The sequence below is a fragment of the Molothrus ater genome, chromosome 13 (genome assembly GCF_012460135.2).
Source record: "Molothrus ater isolate BHLD 08-10-18 breed brown headed cowbird chromosome 13, BPBGC_Mater_1.1, whole genome shotgun sequence".
NCBI lineage: Eukaryota > Metazoa > Chordata > Aves > Passeriformes > Icteridae > Molothrus > Molothrus ater.
The window spans coordinates 17,179,155-17,203,979 of record NC_050490.2 but is presented as its reverse complement, the minus strand read 5'-3'; the positions used below and the strand labels follow the sequence as shown (position 1 = coordinate 17,203,979).

General features: G+C 43.2%; 1 protein-coding gene across 1 annotated transcript in view; it reads left to right on the top strand.

Moving 5' to 3' along the window:
* Positions 1–24,825, top strand: part of ADAMTS17 (ADAM metallopeptidase with thrombospondin type 1 motif 17) — a 155,989-nt gene that overhangs the window by 123,818 nt on the left and 7,346 nt on the right. The window contains exons 20-21 of the mRNA XM_036389977.1: positions 8,580–8,784; positions 12,807–12,959. Of these exons, the coding sequence (XP_036245870.1) occupies positions 8,580–8,784; positions 12,807–12,959 (358 nt within the window). The remainder of the gene's footprint in view (positions 1–8,579; positions 8,785–12,806; positions 12,960–24,825) is intronic.

Genomic DNA, 24,825 nt, shown 5'->3' with positions numbered 1-24,825 from the left:
CATGAGGCCAAGGAGAAGATTGGAATTCTCCAACTGCAACCCAGCATCTGAGGAAAACAAAGCAGGATTTAAAACTTGATTGGATACACTGACATGTTTTAAAATTAAACGTCAGAGAAGAGAATTTTCTTAAGAGTTTTGTTGAAACTGGCAAAAATAAAAGAATCTTTCATTCTTTATTATTGTTACTCTTTCACCTTTTAAAAAAATGCCTCTTTTTCTTCTTATTTTATTTTTTATGTTCCTTGACCCTCTTTTTCCATTAAATTCTTTACAGCTTCCTTTCCTGTCCCAACTGCACCCTATTAGCACCTCTTTATTCTAATCCTTTGCCTAGCTCTTTAGGTATTTTTTACAAAACCCTGCTGTAACCAGATGGAATCTGGATTCCTGCATGCGGTGTGGATGGGTCGCTTCCAGCACGCCCAGCACCAACCCAAATACAGCAGCGGCAGGGCCAGCCCTGGGGCTGGCACCAGACTCACAAATCGCAGATCCCATCAGCTGTTTTCACTGAAAACACAGCTCGGCCACTGGCCACACACTTCTGCATGCATGGCTGGGGCTGTGGCTATGAAACTTTCCCCTCCAAGGCAGGACAAGCACCAAAACCACATGAAATTCCCCAACTGTTGGACTTGTAATGGACTGTGTGCAAACGATGGTAATTTTTCTCCTCTTTGCTGTAAGAGATTTTAGGAGAGGTTAAGTTCTTTCAGGGGCCTGCTGAATATTTGGTGTTCTTACATGGATGCTGAACAGCAGCATAAATGCCAGAAATCCCTGGCTGCATCTACAGAAAACCACAGGAGACCCTGAGCACTTATTTTCACTGTTTAGGACTTGAAAATATCTCCTGAGCTCCAGGGTTAGTTTTCTGCTACTACCAGCAGCACATCTTAGACTGCTTTCTATAAGCTGAGCATTTTCCACAGGCTCCTTCCTTCACTCTCCTTTGACCTTGCTGTTCATGTGGGTCAGAACCTTTTATTTCCAGCCTAAGTTACGCACTGTCATTTTTCAGCCTTTTTTTTTTTTTTTTGTGCATCAGCTCTGTTCCTTTTCTTAAAGAGTATTTTCCCTCCCTTCCTTTCAGCCTTGGGCTATTTGCCACAGGACACAACAAACCATTGTATCTCCTCCTTCAATCATTTTTCTGGGCTAAATCCATTACTTTAACTTCTTATTGCTTTTTTCATGGCTGCATCATATTTGTGGCTTACGGTCATTCGAGATGTTTTCCTCCTCATTTATTTCATTGCATGAACCCTACTTTAACACAGAAATGCTTGTTATTGGTCCCTGAGCCCTCAGCCTTGCACTGTGTGCTGTTTATTTCCATCCTAGTTTTGTTATTGCAGTACTGAAGGTTATTCTGTTCTTCCTGTTTGACATCCTAATGCTCTGAGGCATTGACACTGCTTCTAGGCTTTATATTGTCAGCATTTTCTTCAATTTTCCAGCAGTTTTCTTCTTTTTTGTGCCAAGGTCATTAATGAGCATAGTAAATTAGATCAAATGCAAGACAGACCTTTCAGGAAGCCCACTAGTAACTGATCTAAATTCCTTTCATACCTGGTACTCCTTTGCAGCACTAAAGGTAGATGGGAGGCCAGCTCTCACCTCTCTATGAATTACACAATAATATCTGTGTTTCCCAGCATGTCACCAGTAAGCATTTCCCATGTAGCAAAAGGAGTTCTTCACCAAACAGATTAAATTTACTACATTTCCTTTGTCTGAAAAGCCAGTTATTTTAGTCAGAGAAATGCAGCCAATGAGTTTTGCCTGGAGGAAGCCTATCTTGCATCCTTTTACCACTGTGTCCTTGATTATTGTTGCCCTCCAAATCAGCTCTAAAAGCTGGCACACTGCTGAGGTCAGCTCTGTGGTTACATGGATCACTTCCTTCTTTCTTTCTTCTCTCCCCTTCCATTTTTCCATCGTGGGCTGGAATCCAGCACCAGGCTCCCCAAGGGTTCACACACCACACCAGTGCCCACTGGGGGAAAATTAAGCCAGTTCTAAGAATCAGTCAAGGCCCCAGTTGGCTCAGCACCTCAAAAACATGTCCAAAGGCTGGGAGTGCCAAAAGAATGGTGCCTCAGTGTGTGATGGTTGATAGTGCCCATTGCTTTGACTCCTGGTCTGATTTAGGCTTAGGGTGTGTATCCATGTGCTGACTGAGAGTCCACCCTGCCCTCAGACTTCACCATATCCCTGTGACAGTGCTCTGTTTAACAGCCCAGGAATACAGAAATCAGAATAATACAGAAATCAGTCTGTCTCCCTGACTCTGGGCTCTTTGCACCCTATTTCTGTGTGTTCTCATCACAGGTGGATGGGGAGCAAAACAATTTCAGATTTATTTTGTGAGGTGGTTGTCTTGCAAATACTAGAATTTGGAGGGAACAATATGATGGAAAACTCTTTGAGAACGTCAGCAAATTCCTCACAGGGCTGTACAGAAATGGCACTAAACTGGAGGGATGTGGGTGTTTGTTAACTGAAGGGGCTGAGCTGGACATTTGATGGCTCCAAATGGGTCAGTCCTTTCATTAATGCAGTTTATCATCCATAAGGTTCAATGCCAGCAGGTTCAAACTCTTGTCTGTGCCTTGTTCTGAGAAACATCTTTGATGTGCATTGGATTTGGTTACATGAAAAAAAAAAGAAAAGAAGGAGCAGCCGTGGGGAGGGTTTCATTTTAGCCTGGAAATCTGGCATCAATAGTAATGTTAGCACCCTCTGATCCAAGGAGGCACCACGTAAGAGCTCATTTTGAAGTACTTCCCAAAGCTGGAGTTGGGATCTCCAGAGTCAGCCTGAGCTTAATGAATTTGCCAGGACTGTGCTGGAGGGGCTGGAGCAGGGAATGCTGCACTCTGGTGGCAGCTCCTCGGGGCACTGCCTGCAGCAGGGCTCCCGTGGACCTTGCAGCAGCAAAAGCCCAGATTCTGCACACCAGAAAACCTGAGACACTCCCGGGCACCTTTGTGAGGGGTGGCTGATGTCTTGCTGTGGGCACATCCGGGGCCCTGGTCAGTTGATGGTGATCCCCATCCACCAAAAGGAGACAAAACCTCCTGTGCTCCAGGTTGTAGGCAGGTCATCAAGTGCCAGTCAGTGGCTAATTAGCCACTGAAAGACAATTTGCTTGTATCTTCCAGCAAATCCAGCAACTCAACTCAGTGGAGCAATTTTGGCAGACAAGGCTGGGGAGCAGACAGTGTAGAATGAAAAGTGCTCTTTGGCTACTGCTAAATGCACTTACATCAAACAATCCAAGATGATTTGCTGGAGCAGGAGTTAATTTGGCATTATTTTCCACATAGAGTCATGAGACAGGTCCCTTAGCTTTGGTGTAAACACCCAGGCTGGCTTCCATCACTTCTTTCCCAGTGCAATGTTTGACTCACCAACCTTGTGGTTGACCATTGCCTTGCTTTAAAATGTTACATGATCTGTGCTGCTTTGTTTTGAAGCTCTTCTAAGTGCTGTTCTAACCCACAGAAAAGGATTAGCAGGATAATCTAGCAAAATATTTAATTGTGAAATCCACTCCTCCTGCTGCCTGCTATAACGATCTTCACAGTTTGCATCGTGTGCTGGGAGCTGAGAAGGCACTGCCTTCCTGGAAAGACAGGGAATGGAGCTGGAAACCAGTTGCCCCATTAAAGCTACACCTGCCATGGAGGTGGGTAGGGAAAACTCACTGCAGAGGAGCTCTGAGAGTGCTGAAATTCTGTCCCTTGGTGGCAGCCAGCAGGACCCCTCCTCACACTGACCCCACACTGAGTCCTCCAAAACTGAGAACTGCTCATCTGGGGGAGGAGGACAGGGAACAATGGCTTCCATCTGAATAAAGAACTTCCCAAGCTGTATGTAAATTATAAAACATTGTTCCATGGCTGATCTTATTGGTGGGAAATTGAAAAAGAAAAAAAAAAAAGCTGTCAAAATGATAATCACTAAAGAAAAAAAGAAACCTGTGTGAGTGAAAGTTGGCAAGTCTGTCAGCAGAATGACTACTGTACTGGAAAATTACTGAGCACTGTTTATAAAGGCAATCAGACAGGAATGTTAGTCTTGGAGTCCTACTTTCAACATCAGCAGCTGTATTATTCTACTAGATTCCTTGTACTTTTCTCAAAAAAAAAAAGCCTTCTAGTGACTGGGTGTGGCACAACCTGTTCCCAAAAAGACAAGATTCACCTGATTGTTTTGAGCCTAGTGCAGCAGAGAGGTGGTGGAGGGCCTCAGGAGTGTGTGAGGAGAGGACAGTCCAATAGCAGAGTGTGTGTGTGTTTCAGGAAAAACACAATTCCATTTGTAAAGAGACTTTTCTTCTACACAGTCAAGCTTGAGCTTGGTTTGACAGCTGTAAGCAAAGTATATCTGTCAGTTCCACATGACTGATTCTCAGAAATCTTTTCCAATTCTTCGTGCTAAAATTATCCAATGTAAAATCCTGGCCCTGCTGAAAGTTGGTCTGACTTTTGCCTAAATCAGTAGAGCCACAGTTTCCTCCAGGTGCCTCAGAAAACTAAGAGTGACTTTGACGTGATTTTACATCAAAACTGGTGCTAAAGACAACCAGTGCTAACTGGGCATGGACTCATCCTCACCTGTGCATTAAACCAAAAGGTTTTCAGGAAAATCTGTTAGAAATAGAACCCTCACAGTGCATGGCTTTAGATATATTTCTGTCACATGGCTTTTTCAGACATATTTTGTAGGAAGTTTCCTCTGATGCTTTACTCAGCAGTAGCACAGGCTCTAAACTGGTCAAAGGTAAGAGCCAGCTCTAAAAAACCAGGTTTAATAAGAAAAAAATGTGTTATTGCAAACATGTCTTTGGTCATATCAAGCTCTTACTGTGAAAGCAGGGAAATAAAGGTCACTGTAGCATTGGGAAGGCAACAGAAGTAGGTAGTGAGGGGATGTGTGAACATGGCATGGATGTGTAGTTAAGGAAGAGAACACACTGTTCTTCTGCAGGGCTCAGGGCAGAAACAACCAGGGCAAATTTAATGGGTCACAATATTTACCCCAGAAGATGCAATGGCTTTATATTATAAGAGGCTGCAAATCTCTGCAAAGTGACCTCATGTCTTTTGATTGCACTCCCTCACCCCCATCCTTCTGCCTTCATCCATTTTTTCTTCCTAACTTTTTTTTTTTCCCCAAATCTTTAGTTCCAAGCCCTCATTTGCAGACATTCATCTCCCCTGGGTTTAGGTACAATGTGCTGCAGGCATTTTTTTTTTCCTAGAAAATGTGGGAGTCTTAGGCAGGCAGGTAGAGTAGATAATTCAAGGTTAAAAACTAATCCAGACCATAGAAAGATCAAATGATGAACTGAATCTCCAAAAGATATTTCAAGTTTGCTCCAGGGGCCTGCCAGATGAGTGTTGCCAAAGCAGATTAGAAGAAGAACTCCCAATTCCTCAGAAGAGATACTGAGAGGTCAGAGGTTGAGGAAGACTCAGAAGACAAAGATTTAGAGCAGCCCTCTCAGATTGCATGTCCTGCCCATCCCAGCTTTTTGAAGCTTTTGAAAATCACACCCTTCTGGGCATATTTTAGCTGGAAAGACAGCCACTGACTGGGGTAAAATCTCTGCTTAAAAGCTCATCACTTTCTTCCTGAATCTAACCACCAGCAGGGATCACTTAGCTCTGGAATCTTCTGTCGAGGTAAGATTACAAAAAATAATAATACCAGGGATGAAGGCATCCCTGTGGCTGTGAGAAAGATGAGTGTGTTTGTCACGTAATCAGTGCTTGTTGGCAAAGGGAGAGGCTCTCCTGGGACCCCAGCTGGAGCACTCCCCTGCTCCCACAGAAGATGGGTTATAACCTGGGAGGGAAAGACCAAGCTGAAAGGAACTCTGGTGTCAAGCAATCCCTAAGATCAGTTTATAGGCTTAAAGTGTAACTGGAAGCCAAATTCTGTATATGATATACACAGGGCTTAGTGTACAGCAGTTAATTGGCTTAGTTAATAATACAGAGCCAGCCTGGGGTTTGGAGTTAGAACACTGGAGGTATTTTTGACATTGTCATAAGAAAAATGCCTCCCTTTTTTAAAGAAAATCACCCTCTCAGTAGGTCTTGTTGTTAAACAAACTCAGGTGTGTTCAGAAGGTGTAATGACAGTATAGACACAAAAATCTACCTGTGCTGCAATTTAATAGTTACCATAATGTGATACTATTTGCACATCCCATTTTTCTCCCCTCTGTGTACATTACTTGCAGATAGTAATTCTGCTAATATCTTGCTGCAAATTCCTTCCAAAAATTTGAAACTGACAGGAATTTTCATCTTTAATCACTTTATCCATAAATCCTTTGTCTTTCCATGTTGGTTGTGAACATTGCTGAAATGTAGTTGCAATTTAATATTTAGACATTTAATGTCACTTGTCTCCTGGATGTGAGAGTAAAACCACCACTTGAAAAGACCCTTTAATTTCTAAGTATTTTGACTGTCACAGGCAGGGCAGAGTTGGCTGTGAGGTTTCAGAGATCCCTTGCAGCATTGCCCCACCTGATTTGTAACCACAGGGTTGGGATCAGGAGTGGATGTAGAGAATGGTGGCTGAAGCTGGAGATTGTTTTCACCACAGACACATCTTTGTATTGGTAGCCTGGGTTTCAGCTCATTCCCTATGCAATGTTTCTTCTCATGATGATGGTAATACTTGTCTTTTCTGTGCTAATTTTCTAGTTACACTCTGTCATGTCTGTGCTGGTACTGACAGACCAGCCACAGGGTAGAAACCAGGTGATTTCTCCCCTGCACAAGAGCAACAAACAAAAAATATTAGAAAGGAATTTTCCTTCCTAAAAGGAAAGCCATAACCTTTCTTCTTAAGGCATCTTGGAAATAGTTGGCATGCTGTGTGCTGCCCATCCTAAGTGCAAGCTCACAGACAGCCTCTGCCAAGAATGTATTTTTATCTTTCTCCTTTGCTTGCAGCCCCTTTCCCTTTTTCTTCTGCCAGTAGCTGTAGATCACAGTGAGAGCACAGTGCTGAAGTGAATATTAGCTGAGTGGAGCCTGGGCAGAGCCCTTTCCCAGCCTTGTGACTCACACTCAGCTCATAAAGCACAGTCATTCCTGCCCCTCCAGGCCTTTGTCAGGAGGGTCCTTCCCCCAGGTGGGTAATTCCCTCACGTTTCTCCAACAGGGCAGAGCCCAGCTGATACCAAGGAGGCCTGGCTATTCATTTTCATGAATGCTGATTTCTGCACTTCAAGGCTATTTTTGTCAGGCTTTCAGCACTAGTATTCAATTTCCCAGCTGACATTTTCCCATTCCATAGGAGAAATACCAAGCCCTGGGCCAAAGAGATGCACCAAAACTGCAGTCTGGAGAAACAGGTTTGATGTCTCATCAGCTGTTTTAGCCAACAGAAATTCACAGATGTGTCAGTCAACTGCTTTAATGCACAGGAACATTTGAGCAGGGCCCTGTTCCACAAAAGACAGGTGGCCAAGTCTGCCCAGTGCTGCTCAAACCAAATGGCTTCTGCCTGCACTGTCAGCACAGTCATCAGTGCTGTCACACCAGTCATGGCATTCACAAATTAATTCATGACAGTTGCAGCAGGTGAAGATGTTTCTGCAAATGGTGCTGAGCTGATTTTCTCCCCTTCAGGAATGGGAAGATGGGAAATATTTTTTTAATTCATTTCAGAGAAGTAACACACAACACCTTCAAAAGAAATGTGGTAAATAAATTGTTCTGGCTGGGTTACAGAAGTCTCCAGCAGAATGAGATAGTATTTCTCAGCAGACCTATTTCTGAGAAGTCTTGTTTGGGCCCCTTACCATAATAGACAGCCCAGGACTGGGTGACAAGTAAAAGATTCATGGTGTAAGGATACAGATCTGGATGACAGTCCTAAATAACAGGCTAGAAGGTCAATTGCCTGGTGAGAAAGGCATGAGAGCCTTCTGGTGCTCAGTGGCTGCACAGTTATTGCTCCAGTCCCTCACTCCATCCAGGAATGCCTGTAATTACAGAGAACATGTTCTCACTGACAGATTGCAGGAAGCTGAAGATCGATGCTGCTTTTCTTTTAGAAAAAAATTCATTCCCTCCATCCCTCCTCCTTCAGATCCTTCTTAGACACTTTATTCACTGCCTTGTAGCCCCACTGTCGTTCTTCCAGCACTTGCTGGAGTCAGTGGAGCTGGAAGACAGAGTGGGGAGGATTCCTCCTTTCCCTTGCAAGGAATGGTCTTGCAGGACAGTCAGCAGACAAGTCTGTCTCTATCTGAGAGAAAAAACCAGCCCCGCTGCAGAGAGTGGGGTTAAAGGGAATGATGCAGAGTTTGGGGTTTTGCCTGACATGGAGTCAAGAGGGAATATTCCCTTGCATAGTGACACTGCTGCTTTACGCACTTTAGCTCCCAGAGGGGATCAGTGAGCTCAGGGTGACAGCAGCACAGCACCATCAAAGCACCCACACACCCAGGAAGAGCTGCCCACTTCTCACTGGCTTTAAGTGAAGCATAATCTTTTATTCTAACAGTTTGCTAACATTTATCCTCTGGCTCCTTCCAGGTGGGTGACTGGCCACTGGAGTCCCTGCTCTGCCACGTGTGAGAAGGGAGTGCAGCACCGGGAGGTCACTTGTGTTTATCAGCTGCAGAACGGCACCTACGTCAACACCAGGGACCTCTACTGCCTGGGCAGCAAACCAGCCACGGTGCAGAGCTGTGAGGGAAGGGACTGCCTGTCCATCTGGGAAGCATCAGAGTGGTCAAAGGTAGGACCTTCACTGGAGAGGAGCCAGACTGCTCAGAGCTCTGCATACAGTGGCCTTAATCCATGGTTCTCATGGCCAGCATCCTCACTGTGCTGGAGTGCTGGGCAGGACTCTCATCTGTTGAGATGAGCAGTGAGGAGCTCAGGTTTGGTTTCCAGACCAGATGAGTTAGTAAGGCAGTGTTTAGATATGCTCTAGTGACTGTATCTTTCCATCTGAAAACTCTGACCAAGGAGGGAAAATGTTTCACTGACCTGAGGCCAGAAGTGCAGTAACCCAGGGCTTCTGGCTCCATTTAAATGTGGTGTGAAGAAATACCAGACTTATCAGGCATCTGCATGTTACAGAGAATGGACAATCTTTGGGCCCTATCCAGCCTTCTTTTGTATAATTCCAGGAAGAAGAAAAAGCTGGTTATATTTTGTATAAAAGATGCATCTCAAAGTAGTTGCAGAGTTAAGAAATTTTTCCCAAGTGTTATGAATGCATTTCTGATGTAAATAATGGGAGTTCTAGATAGTTATCCTGTGTTTTGTTTAGCAGCAGAGTGATCTGGGAGTGTGCCTGCAGTTCATGACCAGGACTCAGCTAGTACAGGGCAACTTTGTGTGTACCCTGTGAGTAGCAGTCCTTACAGGATGCCCATGTTCACTTTGATTTTGTATTTTCTGGGCTCACCTGAGTGATGAGCTCCTTTCACTCTGGGTGCAGGGTTGCAGCTCTACCAGCCTCATTCCAGCCTGGCTGTCCAGCAACAGCCCTTCCTGCTGGAAGGATTCCTCATTATTCCCCTCTCTTTGGAACAGGGAGCTCCTGTTTAAACCATTGTCAAAGAGCTTTTGCTAGATATTATTGTTAGAAATGTGCTTAAAAGTCACAGAAGCTCAGGGCAGAAGGGATCCTGAGGAGCAGTGTCTCCTCACAAATACAATGAGATTTCATTGTACACCTCCTGGACAGGAAATCTTAGTTTGGCAAGAGAGGTGATGGTTAAGTGAGAGCAGTGTTCCCTTTCAGTGGGGTGCTGGATCCTTCACTGGTGCATGAGATTCTTTTGTTACAAAAAATGTGCACAAACACACCAAGGTTTTAGTAAGTTGTCTGTTATGCCTTTTGTGTGTTCCACTTTCAGAGGATGCCCTCTTGATTTCTTATAGCTAAACCAGCTGAGATTAGGGTGCAATTCCTACCTGGTTTACATGTGGATTTTTTCCTTGAGTCTTTTGTTAACAATCCCAGGTACTTCTGTCTCCCTTTTATGGAATAGAGTAAGTCAAGTTACAGATCAGTGGAAATCTTCCATATCCATGACCATGTAACTCCTTTACAAATCCATGGCATTTTTAGATAATTTTTTCAATAGCTGGTTTACTTTTCCTTTGATACATTTATTTACTTTTGTTGGGTCTGTAACTGTGCACTTGTGATTTTAAATTTGTTATTCTGGCCCATTTCTGCTGTTATGAAGCTCAGTTGACTCCAGGACACACTTGATGCTCTGCCAGGGTGAACTCTTCTCACACCTGAGGATTTTCTTCAGTGGTAATCACTTTATTCCTTAGCATTTTAATCTGATGTTGAGGAATAAATATCACTGAAATTGTATCATTTTATAAATCTATTTTCTGATCTAGTATTTTTTTTAACTTCTTGCTCATGCAACACAGTTGACTGCACTGATGTCTGGTCCCTGGTCAAAAATGTGTGTTTTCACAGCAAATTCCAATACAATCTTCATCGTGGAAAAAATTAAGTTCCCCTTGTATTGCCAAACACTTGAGATTGTTTTGGACAAAGTACTGCTCGACCCATTTTTAATGATTAAAATAGAGACTGTCAGGAGAAGGTGAATGTTTCTACTGTTAGAGAAATAGAGTGGAAAAAAATATGGATTTCCTTCAGATAAAGGAGTTGTCTCTTAACTGCAAAGTTGTGTTGCTCCTTTGCAAAGCTTCATGGGATCTGACAAAGTAATTTGTTCATAAAATAAGACTTAATGATATTGAGTGAACACACAGAACTGTGTCTATTAATTTGTGGACTCTCTGTAAAATCTATATATTAAGAAATTCTTCATGAAAACAGATGACTTGAGGAAAGGAAAAAAACCTCTTAAAGAGGGTGATTTATATGTGACCACCAAAGATCTGTTGGAAGCCTTCTTGCTCATGCTGTTTTGTCTAGGAAAGTATATGCAGTATTAATCTGTGAATGACTTAAAAGCTGTGGGAAGAACAAACAGTTGGTGTTTTTCCCAGACTTGCTTGTAAAACCCACCTAGAGATTTCTCCTACTGTGAAAAATACTCCCACTTCAGCTTGATTTACTTCGAGCAAATTGGACCATTCCAAAGATTTTTATATATTGAGCTTTGTAGTTTGAGATGAACGAATGCAACCCTGAGGAGTCCACCCCAAGGCCTGAGGAAAATGATACATAATTTGGGAAAGTCTACCCAACCTGGGGCAAATTCATGGCTTTAAGGTACCGTTTAGGGAGCTCCAGCCTGGGATCTCTGGCAAGCCTTGCTCTCTGAGCAGTCCAGCAAAGCATTTTGTGGAATTCCGCAAAGCTGGGAAGAATTCACCCCCCTGTCTTAGCAGAACTATAGATTGTGCTCCTTACAAAGATGTTACATCCGTGAGGGGTCACGCCGTGAGCAGCACACAGTAAATTAAGTGGAAGGTTTCCCAGATTCTCAAGAAGTCACTTTGTAGTGCTGTGAAGTATTTAAAGGCATGTCTGTTTGCTTGCCAGCTCATAAACGCTTGTCATTCATGTCCTTAACAAGGCCAGCAGGTCAGAACTGCCTGGATTGTGTTTTTAAGACAGTTAGACAGGCATGCTGAGATTTGTCCATTTGATGTAATTTATATCAAGCTGACGCTTGTTTCCAGCATAGACCCCCTGGATGGAGAAGCTTCTTGGAACACGTTCAAAAGACCTCACAGAATATCTCATATCTGCACTATTTATTCAGTGTCAAATCAACTGTCTTTTCCCTGCTGGCCCCCCGAAGGGGAGAACTTGACATGCCAGGGGAGGTTAGTTTTTATCTCAGCTGGTACATAGATCATTTCTCCACCCACCTGTCCCCAGTGGCTCTGCAAGACAATTTCTCACTCTTAACCACTGCAGTGGCATGAGAATGAGGAGCAGGCAGACTGGCTGTGCTCAGGGGTGGTGACAAGGACTCAGGTGGCTGTGACAGCAGGTGCTCTGTTACCAAACTGGCTATTGAAAACAGAAATTCGGGTTCAGTTCATGCCAGTGTCCTTTTCTCACCTCGTACAGCCAAGAAAATCAAGACAAATTCTTCATTAAACAAGAATTTCCAACTATTGGCAAAGATAACAAGTGAGTGACCAGATATCCCTGTTCTTTGGAAGCTAATCCCATAGAGCCCAGGCATAAAAACATTGTGGGTAATTTGTGCTCACTCAGTGAATGTTTGTTAGAGTTTTTCAGAATTAAGATAGTGATGGCAAGTCAAAATGTGAACGTGATGTGTGTGTTTCACATGAGAAGGTGTGAGAATTGTGACTTTGCCATGATATGCACAAACTGTACTAGAGAAACGTGTTTATAACAGTGGTCTCATGCTGCTGGGATTGAAAATTACATTTAACACCACCATTTATCACCCTTGATGTATCCATGATCCATCCAGGGATGTGGCAGTTCTGTGTAGTGAATCTCAGTGTGTCCTTCAGTATGAACAAGGAGCTCTTCAACACAAGATTTAGTGGCACCAATTCTAGCAAAAAGCCAGCTGACATTTTTCAAAGAAGGTTGATTTTCAGAATTGCCATTTTTCATAAGTAAAATATTTCACAAGCAGTCATCATGCTTTTCAAATTACTCATATATGAGTGGCTTAGATTATTGTAATAAAACCTTATGGGTTATCATTTTCCTCAGTGTTCATAACCCCAGCTTTTCCTCTGAGCTGTGTTACCAACATAAAAGCCATCATTTCTAAGCACCATGTAACAAAAAACCAAACCCCTGTTTTTTTGCAGTGCTCAGCAGACTGTGGCAGGGGAATTCAGAAAAGAACAGTGACTTGCACAAACTCCCAAGGGAAATGTGATGCAGCCACCAGGCCAAGAGACGAGGAGGAGTGTGAGGATCACACAGGCTGCTACGAGTGGAAAACAGGAGACTGGTCCAAGGTAACAGCAAACACCTTGTGCTGTTTTCTTTCTGAGAGCAAAGATGTTCAGGGTGCTGAGCTCCTGTCTGCTGTCTGCATTAAATTGCAGTTTAAATATTTAGGAAGCAATGGTTTAACTGGTTTTCAGGGCAGCCTGGGATCTACACACATTGCCCAGTCCTAGACTCATTCCAGCCACCTGAAATGAAAGAAAGGCTTCAGTTTAAAGGCAGAGCTAAAACCTCAGTCCCTTCCTCAGGGCTGGAGCTTACCTTCACTTAGGCCTGTCTGAACGTTGTTTCTCCAGTGACATCAGTGGAATTAATTCCTGAATGCAGTGGATTGAACCAGAGCAGAGTCTGCTCTGTACTTGCATTCTGTTCTTAGAGTAATATGAGGTTTTGCTTGGGAAGGAGGCCTGGCAGTGTGAGACACTCAACCCCTGCCAATGTTGGTCAGAAAGCATCTTTACATTACTGACTCCGTGTTTGCATAAAGGACTACAAATTCCCAGTAATATTATATTCCAGTTTGTTTTTATCTTATCTTTCTAACTGTGCTGTTCTTTAAAAAGAAAACCTACATTCTGTTCTGGAATGTACGGCATATGCAGAAACCACTGGGATGCAGGAGTTGCACTTTGCTTTCCAAAAACCCAAACTCCAGCAAGCAAAATCCAATGAAGCAGAGGCCCAGGATGGGCAAATTGGCTTATCTGTGATTGCCTTTTTTTTTTTAGGAATTGCAGTTATGTATCTACTCTGTCATAGATACATGAATTTAGTGGTGTCAGTGCTGGAGAATGCAGGAAGAACCTGCCACATACAGAGTGTCTGTATTTATGCTGAGCCAGGAATTTATGTCACAAGATGTTTACAGTATTGAACATTATTTTATTCATAACCTGGCACTCAGAGTCCATGCAAGCTGGCCAAAACAAACAGTCCCCATGTGTTAACAGGTGAAATAATATTATTTATTTATTTGTGGAACACTAAAACATTTTGGCATGCAAAGGGACCCGGGTTCTCTTGATAGGGAGGAATATGAAATAATTGTGTATTCACTGATTACGTGGATTGAAAGCTCAGTGTTGTGTGAACAGTTCCAATCTGATAAAGATGTTGGCTCACTGCTGGGAGGGCTGCAGTCTTACATGGGTCACAGTAAACAGTGTTGTTTGATGGGTTTAATGTTTGCATGTGAGCAGGGCAGGATCAGTGCAAAATCATTTGTTGTTTGTGATTCTTAACTCAGGATCAGGATCATCCCTGTGCAGGAGGGCACAAAAGCTTGTGTGCTGCATATGTGGCCTGCTTCTGTCTGCAGGGAGCTTGTGCCAGTGCTCTGCTTCCCAGGAATTTCACCCTGTGTGAGTCCAGCAGGATGTTCTTGGACTTAGATTTGGTTTGTAATGAGCATTTAAAATTCTAGACATATTGGTTAATTCTGACCGGACACTTAGGTCACACAATTAGATTCTTATTCTCTGAGTAGAGGGGTAGACATTGCAGAAAAGGGTAGGTACAATTCTTAGAAGAAAATGTATTGTTCCAGAAACCCAGATAGCTGAAATGTTTAAAGTGGAATTCAATTCTTCACAAATCCTGAGTGAAGGATTTTCATCATGAGGATTCAGAAGCTTTAATACAGGGCTTGGACTTAGGAGAGGAGCCTTTACAGCTATCAGCAACTCTGGCTTAAAACAGTTCCTCCTTTAAGGAGAAGCACAAAGTCTGTAGCCATTAGCTTATAGTGAACTCTTTAAAACTCATCCTTCCAGGGCAAAATTCCACTGTAAAACATTTGTTCCCAGCCCTGTAAAAGTCACTGTGAGAGAGCTTTGCTGACTAAGATGGAAACTTTTTTTCTGTGAATACAAATTGATCTCAGAACAAGCAACAACTTTGTGCAATTAATGTGTTGTGCATTTGTTGCTTATTGTTGAGAACCATCAGGGAAGCACGATTTAACTAACAGTGGTAATTATCAGAGATTAAAATAATGGGCCTTGATGCTTTGTGTGCAAACAGCTTGCCTGGTGACTTGGCCACTGATCCTTAATTTCCCAAACCAAGATCCTCTTTGAAGATGCTGGGAAGTCGTGTAAGAGAGAGGGAAAACCTCATTTAAAAAGTCAAGTTCAGATACAACTTGTAAATAGAGCAGGCTGTTTGGGTGGTATGACAGTGTTATTTTTGTGTTAGTAGTGGCAATTTGTAGAACACACAGACTCTGTGCCTGAGGAGATGGATCAGCTCCCCAAGGAGCTCCCTGCAGCAGTAAAACCTCCACACCCACCCAGACAAATTGTGATTTTAAGTCCTCAGCTCTCGTGTAGAAGAGGTGAGGGCTGGAGATGAGGCCATGCTGATCTGAGACCTGCACCCACCAGCCAAACCTCATCCACTGACTTTAGCAACAGCTCTGTAGCCATTATCCATGCCTGAAAGAAGAGGGATTTTATCCCATTTTCTGTCAGGTTTATTTGCAGCTGGTCCTTGCTGTGTCCTGTAGCTTTTGGAAAGCATTTGGAGCTAATTGTCACGTTTGTATATTCTTAATATATTTGCAGCATGTTTCAAGTGTTACACAAGAAACTGATATATCTAGTTCACTTTGCAAACACATAAGGCCAAGTTTGTAAAGTTATTTTAAATGGCTCTGAATTTGCCTTTGTTAGCCCAGTGCTTGAGATACAAACTGTGCTGACAGAGAGTCTCTAAAGACAGAGAGTTGCTCTGTTACTAGACCTCTGTTACCACTGCTACTAAACTTGCAGCTCTACACTGCTGCCGCTTCTCTTTTAAACCCATTATCTTAAAGGGATATAAGTATTATTTTTAGCATTTAACTCAGCATGAGTGATACAATGCTCCTGACCCCAGAGTCTTCAAACCTAATAGAAACATGATTTGCACAATGCAAGACCCACTGAAGGTGTTAACCTGAAATTGTTATTTGATTTTTGCCTGGATTCTTCAGAATTGCAATTCATTATATCATCCTTTTTTGTACATGATGCAATATACAAAAGAGAGTCCAAGCCATCTCCCATTCAGTCATTTCTTCCAAGAGGAAATTCCACATCCAGTTTGCATTCAGTTAAAGAAACAAACATCTCATACACTCGTTCTGCTTTGAAATAGTTCCTCCTTGTTTGAAATCCGAGCTGTTAAATGTTCTAGCACTGGAAGCATTTTTACATTTTTGTTGTAGTTGTGCTGGTCAGAGGAACAAACACAGGTTGCTCAGTTTCCCAACACTTGCCTCAGACTCCCAGACTGCTGAAATGTGCCTCTTGATGCTTTAGCAAGACAGTAGTCCATTCTTTCATGGTGAATTATATTTTTGCTGACAAACTTTACATCGAGGATTACATTCCTGCAAGAACAGAGCGTGTCTTTATGTGTGTGGCTCTCTGGGGAGCTGAGCAGGACACACAGCCCAGCTCCACACCATTCCCTGCCCCAGGCTGTGCTGACAGGGGCTCTGCAGGACATGGACCTGGCATTGGAGTCACTGGAAACGTGTCCCACATGATGCAGGGAGCTGGAGGGCTTGCGAGTTGTGGTGGTGACACAGATCTTGTGCTTGAAGGTGAGCAGGGGCTGCTTTTTGGCACCCAAGGCTGCCCCCTATCCTCAGCTCTTTCCCCTTCTGCTCCAGCAGTGATGTGGCAGGAAAAGATAGCTCAGGGGAGAACTTACTGCTGTCCATAAGCACCTCAAAGCAGGTTGTGTTGAGGGGAGGGTCAGGCTCTTCTCCCAGACAACCAGAGATAGCACAAGGGAGGTTCAAGTTGGATATTAGGAAAATGTTCATCAGTAAAAGAGTGGTTAAGCATTGGAACAGGCTCTCCAGGGAAGTGGTGGAGTCACCATCCCTGGAAGTGCTCAAAACCCAAGCAGATGTGGCACTCAGTGCTAAGGTTTAGTGGGCAAGGTGGTGTTTGGTCAAAGGTTGGACTTGACCTTGGAGGTCTTTCCCAACCTTAGTAATTCTTTAATTCTGTACAGTCCAAGGCTATAATTTTTAGTTCCTCTCCTCCAGTTGTCCCTTGGACTCTTCTAAGGTAAAATTGAGGAGGCAAGGTTATATAGCAGGAGCAATTCTCCACAAAATTTTTATGGATTTTTATTTATTTCCAGTTTTAGTTAATTGTTTCTCTATTTCACGTGCCTCAAATTCTGTCCTGACTGAAGTTCTGTATTTGGAGCCAATAGCACAGAATGGTTCAAGGCTCCCAGTTTCATTTTTTGACTATTCTCCATTTCACTGATGTTGTATCAAGAAAGGTGGAATTACAAGCCAGACACACAAGCTCCATCATTAGCTCTGACTTTCACAAGGGGCATTTTCAGCTCTGTGGGTGGAAGTTTAAATATAAAACTTCTGTCCCTCAGGCAACAATTTAGCTCATTAACCTATTATATTACCTAGCCCAATGAAAAGATTTTTAGAAGAAGAAAGACACATAGAGGCCTTGTAGCATGTTGGCTTTGCCATATTTTTTTCTTTGCAGTTACAGTAGGTGCTCTGTAAATACTAAGGCCTGTATTAATCTCAGATAACCCAGTGTAAATCCAGGGTAACTGTCTTTCATTCTTCCCTACAACCCACTGGCCACAGGCCAAGGATCTCACTCAGCACACTGGGTCAGATATCAGTCTCTCTTACCTGAGGGTAAACCCAGATTAATTCAGGCACTTGAGTTAATGCAGGTTTATGCCAATGCCATGCAGAGCAGGATCTGACCTCATGGGCTGTGCAGAATCTTTGGGTATTGGGTAGGAACCATCACAGCTTTGTGCTCTGAGCAGAAAGCAAATCTATGACACATCAAGCTGGGCTTCTACTAGCTGAGAAAGTAGAGGAAAAATCTGTTTCTACCACTTCACTTCTTGTATAACCACCTGGCACAACTTTCACTGGATTCAGAGAGATTGAACACTCCAGAAATGGAAAGCCCCAGTAAGGATCAGCTTGGCAAAGTGTAATGTTAAACAACATTCTTGTTGCCAAATAGTGTCAATAGTGATAAAGCACATCTGAAAAATCACCCAGAGCCACCTGCCCTCCCTGGGCATCAAGAGTTGCCAATTCCTTTACAGAACTTGCTGAGCCTGTGAAATGCTGGAGATGGGTTCTCATCCCAGGAGGACATTAACAGTAGGGAGAGAAAAAAAGAATCTAATTTCCTGTAAGAAAAATACTGGCTTTGTGCCAGACATTGAGGTGCTTCACACTGAAGATCAGCAGTCATTCATCACAGTGGGTGGTAACAAGGATTTGTAATTGCAAATTAATTGTTTTGGCAGGATTACAGGAGGTCTTATTCTCTGAGAGATAAACCCCCAGCCTTGCAGTACACCAAAAAACATGTTGGGTTTTGGGGCTTTTTTTTCAAAAATACAGACTCCCAGTGCCAGGAAGGCATATTTTCCAAGCTCCAAATGATTGGGAACGTCAACAAAATCCTCTATGTGCCTCACTTTCAATGATTAATTCATATTACATAATAAGAAGAGTAAATCAATGACAGCTGTGGTTTGAGAGGTGTATTAAAAGCTGTTATAAATATAGAAGCAAAACTGTCCTTTGTTCTAACACTTATTACAAATTCATGGCTTGACCTGACATCTGTTTGTGATAAGCTATGGACAACTTGGTTATTCTTCATAAAGGTCAGAACTAAGTTAATCTTCTTCTACCTTGGAGAAAATAACTTTTCTTGTTGGATTGAGAGAAAACTCTGCAGGAGGGGTGGTAGCTTAAAACTGTAGTGGCACATCAGAGCTGACAGAACCTTCTCTGCCACTGAACAACTTTGTGATTTATGGCTGCTCACGTCCTTCAGCAGCACTGGAAGGTTGTCCACAGGCCTCACTGATGCACATCAGTTGTTCTCCAGAAGGTGATGGAGCTAAGTGGGACAGGAGAGGATCCAACAAGCTTTAGTAGTCAAATTCCCTGCTCCTATGGTCCTGGACATAGCCAGGAGCCAGAGCATCTGTCCTAGACCGAAGTCCTGCCCCATGGACTGCTCTGAGCTGTGGTTCCCTGCGGTTTGTGGCTCTGGCACACGATCACTGATGTGCAAACCAGAGCCTTTCTTGCCAACAGCTAAATCTCAAAGCATCCCTCCCTACAGGAGATGAGATCAAATGGCCCAAAATTGGTTTTACCAGCAAGGAACACTCTTGGGTTTGAACAGGGCTTCAGTAAGATGAATGCCACCCTTCTGCTCCGTGATTGTGTGTCCCCACATCTGTGGAATGTCTTTAGCTGTGGCAGAGGTGGAAATGTTGCATCATGGCACTAAAACAAGGTCAAGCCTGTGCCTAGGCTTGGGCTAAGAGCCAGCCCCAGTGGATGCAGCTCTAGTTAGGAACTGGGCATGGAAAGGAAAGAGATGCTGGCTGCAGAGCTGGCTGTGTCCTTCCCCTGGGCACTGCAGGCTCCAGGAACCAAGAACTGTTTGTGCCTTTCAAGCTGTTCCTTGTTTGCACAACAAATTGCACAGCTCATCTCCACTGGAGTTTCTAGGAACATCCCTGGTACAAATTATTAAGGTTCTGTAGTAAAAGAGAATGTGCTGCAAAAAGATCAGATTGATCTGAGCACTGAAAAAGATCAGTGTTTTGTTTGAAGTGGAGCATGCTCTGCCACAGTGTTTTTGTCTCATATTCCAACACAGCCTCCAGTGATCCTATTAACTGGAAGAGTAACTTCTCTTTTTTGATATTTTATTTAAAAGCCTGGTCCATTAAGTGCATTTTTTTGATGGAGAGTTAAAGCCTTCCACCAAGACCAGTGGATTGGAAATGAAATTCCATTGTGATTTTTTTTACTCTTGTTTTTTAAAGTGAAAAAGGAGAAAGAGTGAAAGACAAGCCTGTTCAAGTATTGGCATTCATTTTCTCTGAGTTTCTCTGAGATTCTACAGTGTCTAGGATCATGTTTTTGAAAATAAGGGGAGTAGTAATTCACCATTTAAATTCTGTAGTTCCAGTCTGAAGAGGATTTTCCCCTTGAATACCTACAGCACACAGTATGTACTGCTAGCAGGGACTGCTGTAATTTCCCAGTCCTTTCAACAACCTTTTGAGATTTATAATGACTGCTAAGGCATTAAGGTGACAATCTCCCAGAACACCTTTAAGGAGCAGTGAGTACCAGTGTGACTGACTGTGCAAAGAGATTAAACAGTGTTAGCCAGCATCACACATGTCAGAGCTGGGTAGCTCCATGTCCAGAAAATGCTCAGGCAGGACTGAATGAGAGATGAGCAGCCTCTTGCTGAAATTAAAAAATCCTAAAGGAGTCCTTAGTTTAATTACTTTCTTTAATAAATTGCACTGGGGGAGCACTGATCATTAACTGATGAATAACTAATAGTAAGTAATAATGCATTCAGGGGGGCTTCAGTTCCCAGGATGTCCTCTCAGGATAACATCTGGAGTGGGGCTAGAGCTCATGTGAGCCCTGAGAGCCTGGCTCAGCACAAGCAGCTCACAGTGCTGTAGGAACAGGAGGAATTCTCCAGCATCCAGCCTGACCCAAGTTCTGTGATCCCGTGGATGTCCATTACTACTGGGGCTGTTTAAAATTACCTTGGTTATGCCTTTTGCATTAGGTGTTTTTCACCATCAGGTCCTTGCATTTGTCCTGGTGGAATAAGCTCTGGAGTATTTCCACTTTGTGCCACAGGTCCACAAGTGCAGTAGGTGACCTGCTAGAATATGGGCCCCAGTGGGCAGCACTGAATCACCTCAGCTCTGCTTGAGCCTGTTCTTCAAATCCAGTTTGAAACCTTGTGAGAAGTAAATTCTGCCTGATTGGAATATTGGATTAAATGGCATTTTCTCATCAGCATCCACCTGGCCTCCACTGCACAAGTACTTTAGGGGCACTGTCACTGCCCAGAATATTCATGTGTTCAGCCTTTAATCTCTGAACTCTCTGTATACAATGGAGCTTTTCAGAATAGCAAAGCCAAACTTAATTATGCAGTGAGACATGCTGGATGTGCTGGTCAGGTCTTGTTCCTTGGGGTTGCACAGTTTGAAAGTACAGCTGTAGGCAGTTTGCAAAAATTGCTTCTCTTTTCCTGCTAAGATACTGTCACATCAGCCACAAGCATTTGCTGCCATAATTTATTGTTTCTTCCCATACTGAGTCAGAAGGGTATGCATTTTTTTCTTCTTGGCTAAATTAAACAAATCAGTCATTTCACAAAAGTTTCCAAATGAAAGATTGTTGTAAGCAAGACCAGATATGTTCTTTTACAGATCTGGGGTTCAAAAAGAAGGGAAAAAAAAAAGAAAAGAACAAGGAAGCTTGAAAAACAGCTTACAGATTGCTATGGGCTAATTAGATCTTATCAGTGAAAAGACAGATATTTCTTTCTTTAGCATGATGCCATGGTGAAAGTTGACCTGGTGTTTATGAAAGCATATTGCATGCTGCTTTTCAGCTAGAACTGTGGGGTTTAAAGGAGTGATCCTCATAAAAAGCCTGATGTGAAGGTGTGTGGAGCACTGGCTCTCAGAGCACACATGTGTGTGCTATTAAGGTCCCGGGAAGGGAGCAATTACAGGACCTTTGTCATTCATCTCAGATGCTGTGTTAGAATGTTTTTAATAGGAACTTCTCTTGCTTTCTTTCTGACTTTCATAGAGGCAAGAAATAAGACCCCCGAGGGGAAAAACACTCTACCCTAACGCCTTGAATGCTTGAACTCTGAAGTCAGTAAAGCATAACTCTATCTCTAATATTGGAGCTTTAGCCATGGTGTTATCCTTGGCTTCAACAACTTCCAGCAAACTGGGGGCAAACCAGTATCTTTAAACATCAGCTGCCTGCAGACTGATGAATAAAGAGAAAACCCCATCTTGCCTGCAGCTGACTTATGACAGTCATCTAGAACTGGATCTCCCTCTGACAGATCAGCCCTCTCTGTACTGGAGTGTGCTCAGGGTTGGCTGGAGGGATGCTGTGACCTCCTGCTTCTGCTGGGAGAAGTTTCTTACAAAAAAATATTTTTACATCTATCCCTTGGAGGTTAGAAAAGTGACATTTCTGAAGGTGTTCTGGGGTCTGAAATGTATCCCAGCCTCTCAGGAGCCCTCAGCAATGATCCATTATCCCATTCAGTCCTGAGCCTGTGTCTGTGCTGGTAAATCTGTTCCTTTTCTGCCCCCATTAAGCCTCAACAGAGGGATTCTTTGGACTCTCTGCTGTGCTGCCCAACAGCAGCCCTGCCCTGGCTTAAGTCATTCTCATTCCCCTCTCTTTCTCTGCTATCTTTTGTAGAGCAGGAGTTGATGAAGGCCCTGACAGATCTCAGCACTTTCTGTAAATTCATTCTATTTTAATACCTAATATTCTCCTGAGGCATTTGCTTTCAAAGCAATTAGACATCTGTCAGCACCTTTGCTAGATTTCAAGCTTTCATATCAGTATCCTAAGGTGGAAATAGCATTCCAGTTGAAAAATCATAGCTTGCTTCTAAGGTTAGAGTTTTTCAGTGAGTAAATCTTCTTTAAGCTGTTGAATGCAGCTGCTGCCTTGACAATTTGTGAGTTTATTTCCTTCTGGATATCCCCACTGGCTTGCATGTTAGTGCCAAAGAATGTGAATGCAGGCATTTTTGTCTTGCTTTTGCCTTCCTAAGCAGTGTTTGAACTGGGAGTTACAGGGGCTCTCATTAGCTTCACTTTTTGTAGCTGTTCATTAACCACCTCTATTTTACAGTGGTGAGCAACCCTTTGATCTTTGCATGGGGGTGGATTTCCAGTTTAGGGCATTATGGCTAAATTCTATGCATTTTGCACGTGCATTTTAGTGATGGTGACACCTCTGGCAGTGCCTGGTGGAAGGGAAAATCCCCTTCTTCCTTTGGCACCAGCATCTCTGCTCAACCCCTTGTCCCAGCCCCAGCTTCCCAGAGGAGGCAGATTGCTGGGGGGTCTTCTCTGCTGAATCCAGCCCTGAAAATTGTTCTGTGGATATGGTTCCTTGCTCCACAAACATTTGGGAACAGAGAGTCCATAGCAATGCATTTAGCTGTCCAGAGAAAGAGAGAAGGTATTTATGGGAATTTGCTGTACACTTGGAGTTTGATTTTTATGCCTCTTTTAATGATGTCCTCTTCCAATAGTGCAGCATGAGTAACAATTCCCCCTTTGTATGTGTTTTGTATCTATTCCTATTTCCTATTGAAATTCCTAGGAAAGAAACTATCCAAGTACCGAGTTGAAAATTTCGTCTTAAAATAAGCCAGATGTCCAACCTTCCTTTAGCTGCCAAGCCCTAAAGAGTTCAAGAAAGATGTTAAAATCTGTCTTCCTGGCTGTGAAAAACTAATTGCATAGCATAGGTGATGATCCCAGTCTCCCAGGAGAAGGAATAAAACTGCTTCAGGCAAAAGCTCTGCTGTTATTTGTCTGAGGATTGGAGCTGGCAGTGTCTGTGGAAAAAAGTTTCACTGCTTGCCCTCCTTGCTGCTTAACAAATGCAGAGACAGGAACACAGATAAAGGTGGGTGAGTGTTTTTGTGCTGGTATCTGAAAACCTCATCCACCTTATGAGAAAAATGCTGGTTTTGTCCTCTTTTCCCTTCTTTCTTCCTGTGTCCCCCCTGTTAAGGGCACAGGGAGTGCTTAAAAGCCAGAGACAGAGGTTTCAGGCTCACTGTTGCAATCATGTGACGGAAGCCCATGGCCTGAGTTGTTTAATGCCTGTGTGATAACAGCAGTTCTGTTTGCAAAATGGATGTACAATTCTCCTCCCAAAGCAAGGAGTTTGGGGAGGATTAAGATTAGTAAAGCACTGTGAAGACTAAAAGTGCCACTGAATCCTGAGGATTAAAGGTTGTATTTGACTGGTGAAGTGGAAGGGCCTAATAGTTGCATTTATCAGGATGAAAATAGTTCACTTTAAATCCAGTGGCTGTGCCTGACTGGCTTCCAGGCTGGTGGAAGTCACTGAGGGCGCTCAGTGCTGGGAAAGAGCTGAGGGACACACAAAACTAATGTAATGCCCAGATCTCACTGCATAAATTCAGGTTGTGAAGGGGATTTACATCAGGGACTTTAATTCCTGATTTTTGGAATAGCTCACTGTAGGACAGGAGAAGGGTTCATTCAGCATAATCCTAAATACTATAACCATTGCTGAGGTATTATTTCATAGTGGTCAATTTTTTATGTAAATTCAACACCTGAAAAATCTAAGTGTAAAAATAGCTGTCATAAGCTGGTGTGTTGAACCTAAATTGAAATAAAAAAGATTGTAAAGGAGAAAAACCCAAACAGCAAGGATTTCTTGTAGTACTTCCAGACCAAAATGACCACAGCTTTGCTGTACTCATTCCCCTTGGATGTAGAGGTGGAGCCCTGTGTGCATCCACATGTTCTGCCCTTGGATCTGGGTCTCACAAGCCTCCACTCTGCACACACAGGATTTGTACCTGAACTTCAGTCCAACCTCAGTGATGCCCAACTCCTGAACCTCTCCAGTGTTTGGCATCTCTCCTTTGAGAATTACCTCTTGGAGGTGATGGTGGTTTTCAGGGAGAAAGCTCCAATGCCCTGACTTTGGTGAGGAACAGCAGAGGACAGAAAACATGACCTTTTTTACATCATTCTGTTGATACCTCCCGGGCTTTCCCTCACCTCCTCCTCTCCCCCATCGTTTGCTTGTGTGTGGCTTTAGCAGAAACAGGAATCTTACCCAAGTCTTGCAAGCCATTGTTTCTTTATGTTAAATACAAGGTTCTTTTATTGACTCCAGCTGCTGCACCTCCCTGTGCTCACTGTGTTTGCTTTATTAAAATTGAACAGTGTGCAAGTAGGACATTGTAAATCACAAGTGACTGG